This window comes from Miscanthus floridulus, chromosome 10 (assembly GCF_019320115.1).
Source record: "Miscanthus floridulus cultivar M001 chromosome 10, ASM1932011v1, whole genome shotgun sequence".
NCBI lineage: Eukaryota > Viridiplantae > Streptophyta > Magnoliopsida > Poales > Poaceae > Miscanthus > Miscanthus floridulus.
The window spans coordinates 19,394,417-19,402,796 of NC_089589.1; the positions used below are offsets into that span (position 1 = coordinate 19,394,417).

General features: G+C 46.3%; 1 protein-coding gene across 1 annotated transcript; it reads right to left on the reverse strand.

Annotated features, from left to right (window-relative positions):
- Window positions 1–1,026: 1,026 nt before the first annotated feature.
- Window positions 1,027–3,947, reverse strand: LOC136488127 (uncharacterized). The gene is made up of 2 exons (XM_066485156.1): window positions 3,498–3,947; window positions 1,027–1,179 (listed from the first exon to the last, which is right to left on the reverse strand). Exons 1-2 carry the CDS (start codon window positions 3,945–3,947, stop codon window positions 1,027–1,029), a joined length of 603 nt encoding a protein of 200 aa, XP_066341253.1.
- Between the last annotated feature and the right edge of the window lie 4,433 nt (window positions 3,948–8,380).

An 8,380-nucleotide genomic window follows, 5' to 3' on the forward strand; every position in this document is an offset into this window, starting at 1 on the left:
AAAGAAAAATTAAAATAAAAGAAAGAATAAAAGATAGAAGGTTAAGCTAGGATTGTAGTTAATTTAGCAACCGTTTCCCCGGCAACGGCGCCAGAAAGCTTGTTGGTATTTATTAACGCACACAGATAGATCTGTAAGCGCACGGATACCACCATAGCTTTTACCTGGAGGTATTCCAAGTATCGTATCTATAGGAAAACGTGTGAGACTAACTACGGTCTAACTTAACTAGGGGTAGCAACAAGGTTAAGATAAATTGGAGCGTAGACATGATAACTAAGGTTCTCTAGTTCTGACTTGGGTAAGCTTATGTCTTCTATAGTTCAACTAGGGACATTACTAGGGAAAGGCACTAGCAAAGGATGCTTTCCTTCGCAACCGCATCCTATGTGCACCTATAGACGGGAGGTGGACTACAAAGGATCAACGAAGCTATATAGTAAGGCTACATAGAACTTATGTCGCTCACGCGATCTGCCACCTTTCATAATGCAGGGTGCATCCACGATTAACCCAAGTCTAAGAACCACGCTTACACTTACGATTAATACTTTACTCCTCCTATGTAGAGAATAAAGCACTCAAAAGAGTCACAAACCTGATGAACAATATAAATAAGATGCTTACTTGAATCATAAGTTAATTACTAGAGAAATCTCAGAAGCAAGCTTAGGTAGAACTTGAATCCACCAAGGTAGAAGCTGTAGAGAGAGCACCGATAGGCCGGCACCTCCTCCAAACTCTTCCCTCACTCTCTATCTCACTATTTCTATTTATAAGGCTAGATCCTATGTAGGACTAATCTTCTCTTGATAGCTGGCTCTGATCCTCATGATATGAATTAGGGTTTTAGGGATGCCTCCGGGAGGGGGGTACAGGGCTGTTTATATAGGCCGGACCATCCATCGTGAGCCTGTGAATCAAACCGTCAACAATGTAGCCACTTGTTGATCTTGCACTTGAGATGATGAACTAGCTTGATTTGTATCAACTTGTACATTTGAGTTAGAGAGCACTTGAGCATTGTCATTCTTCTTCATCTATCACTTGCCTTGGCCTAATGTCACCAACATCCAAGTTCTTCATAGCATTTGATAGTTGAATGCCTCTAACATCTTCCAAATTCTCATCTTTATCTTGGGAATCCTTGGATTCATCAAATTCAACATCATGTACCTCCTGAAGAGTACAACTAGCCAAATTCCAAACTCTATATGCTTTGCTCATAGTGGAGTAACCAACTAGGAATCCTTCATCACATTTCTTATCAAACTTTCCCAATCTAGTGCCTTCTTCAATATGTAGCATTTGCAACCAAAAACTCAAAAATATGCAATATTGGGCTTTCTACCATTTAAGAGATCATAATGTTTCTTCTCTTTCAATGGATGACAATGTAAGCGGTTGCCACAATAGCAAGCCGTGTTAATAGCTTTGGCCCAAAAAAATTGACTCACATTGTACTCACTAAGCATAGACCTTGCCATGTCAATAAGTGTTCTATTCTTCCTCTCAACAAGGTCATTTGATTGTGGAGTGTACTTGGCCGAGAATTGATGTCTAATTCCAAATTCATCACATAACTCATCAATTCTAGTGTTCTTAAATTCACTACCATTGTCACTTCTAACTCTCTTGATGGTTGTTTCAAACTCATTGTGTATTCTCTTAACAAATGATTTGAAAGCTGCAAACACATCACTTTTGTCCACTAGAAAAACTACCCATGTGTATCTAGTATAATCATCCACTATCACAAAGCCATACTTATTTCCACCAATACTAGTGTATGTTGTTGGTCCAAACAAGTCCATGTACAATAACTCAAATGCCTTATTAGTGCTCATTATGCTTTTCTTAGGATGAGTGTTTCCAACTTGTTTGCCGGCTTGACAAGCACTACAAAGTTTGTCCTTCTCAAATACCACATCTTTCAAGCCTCTAACTAGATCATGCTTTACCAATCTATTCAATTGTTTCATTCCAACATGATCAAGCCTTCTATGCCATAACCAACCCATACTAGACTTAGTGAACAAGCATGTTGACAATTGAGCTTCACTAGCATTGAAATCAACTAAGTATAGATTATCATATCTAAAGCATTTGAAGATCAAATTAGAGCCATCTACACTTATGATCTCTACATCATCTACTCCAAATATGCACTTAAATCCAAGATCACACAATTGAGTCACGGATAGTAAATTGAAGTTCGAGCTCTCTACTAGCAACACATTGGATATGCTCAAGTCATTGGATATTGCAATCTTACCAAGCCCCTTGACCTTGCCTTTGCCATTATCACCAAATGTAATACTATCATAACCATCATTGTCATTGGTGTTGATTGAGTTGAACATTCTTGCATCACCGGTCATGTGTTGAGTGCACCCACTATCAAGAACCCAATGCCTTCCTCCAGCTTTATAATTGACCTACAAAAGAAGATCAATTCCTTTTAGGTACCCAAACTTGCTTGGGTCCTTGAAGGTTAGTGATTAAGCTCTTTGGCACCCAAATGACTTTTTTCTTTGAGCCCACAATTGGAGCACCAACAAACTTAGCATGCACCCTATGAACACCCTTGGTAAGCAAATAACAAGAATCAAACTTAATTGAGGATACATTAGAGTCCTTGTTCTTGTTCTTGCAATATTGCTCTACATGCCCAACTTGCTTGCATCTATTGCAAAACCGACCATTGTTCTTCACAAAACTAGTCTTGTGAGGAGCAAAGGCCGCCTTGCCTTTCATGCGGGAATAGCCTAATCCCTCTTTGTTGAGAGAAAACCTTTGACTACCCAAGCACTTTAGCAAGTGGGCCTCACCACCATAGGCATTTCCTAAGGCGCGAGTGAGCTCATTTACCTCCTTTTTGAGGGTCTCATTCTCAACCAATAGTGAGGCATCACAAGTGAAACCATCACAACTAGATGAGGTGGAAGTAGTAGTGCTACAAGAAGGGTTAGTGGGAGCAACAACAATAGGCTTATAGAAAGATTCATCAATTATGTCACATGTTAAGCCTTTGTCACATGTTACAACATGCTCCTTCTCATTTTTGCTCAATAAGAGTGGAATGAGCCTTTTCAAGCTTCTTGTGAGCCTTACCAAGCTTGTCATGGGCTTCCTCTTTGTGATGCATTGAGATCATCAAAGGCTTGCTTAAGGGCTTTTAGTTCCTTATGCAAGTCTTTGCATTCCCTTCTCTTGATGTCAAAGTGAGTCTTAGCATCTTCTAGCATGTCAAATAGTTCATATTTAATTGGTTCATCATCATCATTACTTTCACTTTTATTTTCATTATTGTTTCCATCACACTCATCATCAGATTGTACCTTAGTGGCCTTAGCCATGAAGCATGTCGATGGAGTGTCGAAGAGAGAAGGCTCCTCATTTATGGCAATGCTTGCAAGAGCCTTCTTTTTGGTGGTCTTGTCATCATCACTATCATCATCATCACTTGAGAAAGCATCACTATCCCAAGTGATTACATATGAAGCACCCTTCTTCTTCTTTTTGAAGGTTTTCTTGTCCTTCTTTTCCTTCTTCTCCTTCTTCTCCTTTTCCTTGCTCTTCTTGTTGTCATCATCATTGTCACTATTGTATGAACATTCCGCAATGAGATGATCTTTGCTATTGCACTTGAAGCACCTTCTTGCTTCTTCCTTCGTCTTGGATGATGACTTCTTCCTTCTTGCACGATAGCCCTTCTTCACCATGAATTTGCCAAACCTCTTCACAAAGAGAGCCATCTTCTCATCATCAAGTTCATCAAAGCTTGAGCATTCATCTTTACTTGATGTTTCTTGCTTTGCCTTGCCCTTGGAAGATGATGCGGTTTTGAGTGCCACACTCTTCTTCTTGTCATCCTTCTTATCATCTTTCTTCTCATTCTTCTTCTCTTCTTTCTCATCATCATCCCTATATGTATGATTGGTCATCACATCTCCCAACACTTGGTTTGGTGTCATGGTGTCCAAACCACTCCTCACTAGTATAGTGACCAATGTGCCAAATCTTGATGGTAAGCATCTCAAGAACTTGTGGGAGAAGTCATTGTCCTTCACTTCTTCACCAAGTGCTTTGAGATCATTGACAAGCACTTGTAGCCTATGGAACATCTCCAGCACACTTTCATCTTCCTTCATCTTGAAGCTTGCAAACTTTTCCTTGAGGATGTATGCCTTGGCACCCTTCACCGCTTGAGTGCCCTCAAATGATTCCTCCAACTTCTTCCATGCATCATGAGCTATCTCAATGTTCTTGATTTGCTCAAATGTCCTCTCATCCAAAGCATCATGAATGGCACTAAGAGCAATGTCATTGTTTTAGAGCAACACCTCTTCGGCTACGGTGGGGTTCTCCGAATCGGCTACCTCAAATTTGGTCTCTACCACCTTCCACACCTTTTTATTGATTGGCTTGATATAGGTGGTCAACTTTGCCTTCCAATGGATAATTTGAGCCACCAAATTGGGGTGGCTTCTTGGTGTTGTTGATTTGAGCCATTTTCACACCATAGGTTGTTAAGCCTCAAATCACAGTGACCACGGCTCCGATACCACTTGAAAGGTCCTAAATGGCTAGAAGGGGGTGAATAGCCTATAAAAAATTCTACAACAACACTTAAGCCAAGTGGTTAGATAATTAAGTGGCGAAGCGAGTATTGTGCTAGCTTACTAAAAATGCAAGCCACCTATCCACAATTCTAGATGCTATGATCTCTATTTCACACAAGAGGCTAAGTAACTAATCTCTAAGTTAGTGAGCTCTCAAAGACGAACTAAAGAGCCTCACTAATCACTAACAAGAGGCAAGCTAGCTCTCAAAACTAGTTCCACTAACGAGCTTAGCTACACTAGATAGTAAATGCAAGAGAGGTAGGAGGGTTATACCGCCATGGCAAGTGATCAATAACAATATATCAATGAACACCAAAGAAATCCTTGGAGACAAGATGATACAATGATTTTTTTCCTGAGGTTCACTTGCTTGCCGGCAAGCTAATCCCGTTGTGGCGATTCACCCACTTGGAGGTTCATGAGCTAATAGGCATCACATGCCTAACCCACAATCGGGTGCCGCACAACCAACACAAGATGGGGATCACACAAGCCACGCGCAATCCACTAGAGTTGCCTTTGGCGCTCTGCCGGGGAAGGCACAAGAACCCCTCACAAATCACCGGGAGGTGGCCAAGAACAATCATCAACTCTTGCCAACACTCCTCCGCTGCTTCAAGCCATATAGGCATCGACAAACACCAAGAGTAACAAGAAAAACATAGCAAAACGATCCCCAAGTGACACTAGATGTAATCACTCAAGCAAATGCACTTGGAATCACTCAATCTCACTTTGATTTGCACTATCAAGCAAGGAGATGAGTGGGAGGGTGTTTGCTCAGCTCAAAGGATTCTATCACATGTAAGAATGACCAAGAGATTTAGCCAAACATGCCCAAGCTCTATTTATAGAGCCCCCGAAAAGTTATAGCCGTTATGCCCTCGGGGAGGTCCGGACTCAGGCTTTGGACCCTGGAACCAGACCACTATAGTGAAGGTCCAGACCCTAGGATGTCACCACATGTTTCCACGTTCAACCGCGACCCTTGGATCCCAACGGTTACTATTTTACCATGCTATCATCATGGAACCGGACACAACCTTCGGATCTAGAACCGGACCCATTCCCAACAAGGTCCGGATGAACACAGAGGGCATATAGAGAGGAAAAAAACCTCTGGACCTAGTCTGGACTCGGCTTCAGAACCGAGCTCCATGGTCCGGCCTCACTTGTGCCGTCTCCTTCTCCGTGCACGCAACCAAACCCCAAGACGTGGGTCTATACATGGCCAACCGGGCCGCACGGCACGGCACTGGCACGGGCATGGTTAGGCACGGCCCAGCCAGGCACGGCACTATGCGGCACGGCAGCTTAGCCATGCCGTGCCTGATAGTGCTGCCGTGCCGCCATCTTGGCCCAGGCACGGCACTACAGCCTCTTATCCGTGCCGTGCCGATGAGCACGGCAGCCCACCGTACCAGCTCGAGCACCGCCGCCACACTATCGAACAGTAGCCGCGCAGCGTGGAGCGCCGCTGTCGCACTGTGGAGTAGCAGCAGCATGCCGCGCAGATGCATGCCGCTGCCTCCGTGCAGCCGTTGCAGCTGTGGGAGGCGAAGCAAGTGCCCAGATGCCACATGGAGATGAGATGACACGAGAGCGATGCCGCAGCAAGTAACAGTAAAGAAATCTCATCTCAGAAGGAAAAAATGCAACAGCGAACTAGGCCTCGCCTCCTTCCCAGCGCGGCCGCGGCAGCAGTGCGCCACCACCGTTGTCGCCCACGGCTGCCAGCGAGGAACAAGGGAAAGAAACAGAAAAGGGGAAGGAAAAAACGGCCTTTCCACATCTGGCGGCGAGATCCCCTCGAGAACGCACCCTAGAGCGAGAGGAGATGCCCAAAGATCCCATCACACCTTTCCAGCGAAGGAGCATTGCAGATCCCGCGCCTAGGCTCGCCGTTGCTGCGCCACCGCTGCAGATCTCGCACGGATGCGCCCCTGGTCGAGCGGCCATGGGAGTACTAGTGAAGGGAGTTCGCGCCGCCACGACAAGGTCGCCACGCCGTCGAGCCGCCATGGGGAGTACGAGAGGAGAAGGAGGAGCCGCCATGGGGAGTACAGGAGGAGGAGGAGCCACCATGGGGACCATCAGGGCAGAGGAGTCGAGCATGGGGAGGATAGGAGATGACACCCACAGAGAGGAGGCTATGGGAAGTGATTTGGGAATTGGGAGTTAGGGTTTTAGTCATTATATACTCTCATCCGATGGCTACGAAATCCCATGAATCATCTAATGGCTAGGAATTATCGGGCCGTGTTGTGCCGGCCCAATTTCCGTGCCGTGTCCGGGCCGGCACTACGGGCCGGTGTGGCGGCCCAGGCATGGGCACGACGTCGGGCTAGACCAGGCACGGGCACGAGGCCGTGCTTTTTCGCACCGGGCCCGTGTTGGCCCAGCGGGCCTGGCCCATTTGGACAACTATACCTGGGTCCAATGCCTCCATTCCGTAGGGTCCGAAGGACCAGGCGTGCACAGCCAGATGCGATCGGACCCGCGCTCCCTGGGTCCGCATCGCCAGAGTCTAATGACACAGGGCTGATCCCTCACAACCGCACACCGGCACGCTACAGCTTCCCATCGGAGAGCTGGACCCGCACCCCTTTAGTCCGAAGTCCGCGCACGTCGGTCTGAGGCCACAGGCTTCCGCTTCCGCTACGAGTCTAGGGCCACCACGACCGATCGTGCTCTCCCATCAATGCTGCAAAGCCATGTGTTGTCATCACATACCGGGCCGATGTTGGACCCGCTAGCTCCTTGAATGAACCCGTGACGCCAAACAACGAATCCCACAGCACCACCACGCATCAACCGAACCCAGCAACGGGAATCCGATGCTACGCCCAGTAGGGTCCGAAGACCCCAGGCGCCCGCACGTTGCCTGAAGCCACTGCTGCTTGCAGACCATGCGGCTATGGGCTAGCCCAAGGCACAACAATGCTTCCTCCTCCTTGGCCTAGTGTCCCAGCTGCTCTCAGCGTCGTGGCCCACTGCGCCAACAGCCCAAGTGCGGCAGCTGGCAGCGCCGTGGCTCAATGGTCCGGCCCAGCAGCGCCGCAGCACCCCCAGCTAGGCCGCCTAGAGCACCAGCAAGCCCAACAGCTCCTCTCTCCTTCCTTTTTCTTTTCTTTTAAACCCTTTTTAAGTGCAAACTCCTCCAACTTGTACCAAAACAACTTTAGCACTTGAGTTAGCATTTTTACAAATAATTTTCAGGGTAAATTTGTTAGCTCACCATGTCCTAATGCATATGCATGAATCACTCCATCTTGTGGCACTTGACAACCGCTTTAACCGAGATTATCCCCTCTTGTTAGTATGGCTATCTATCCTAAATCCACTCACACCCCATAGGTGTCTTGAGTGGCAAAACAAAATGGCCCTATCACTTGCCTTGAGCCTACTTTGTTTTTCTCTTTATTCTTTTCCAAGTCCGGAGCTTGATCACCATCATGGACTTCATCTTGCTCCACCACTTGGATTGGACCATCTTATCTAATCACACACTTAAATGCAAAGATTAGTCCAACTAGGTTTCATCAATTATCCAAAACCAAACTAGGGCATTTAAATGGTCGGCTTAATACGGACATTGTTTAACTTATCACATGCCGTCCGTTCTCGCTGTCGATCAATCTGGACCGTCCGTTTGGCAACAAACCTAGAAGTGCCCGGCCCATTCCCAACTCCCCTCGAGTCCTGTTAGCGCCTTAGCATCGGTTCAACCAACTAAAAAACCCCAATTCAAA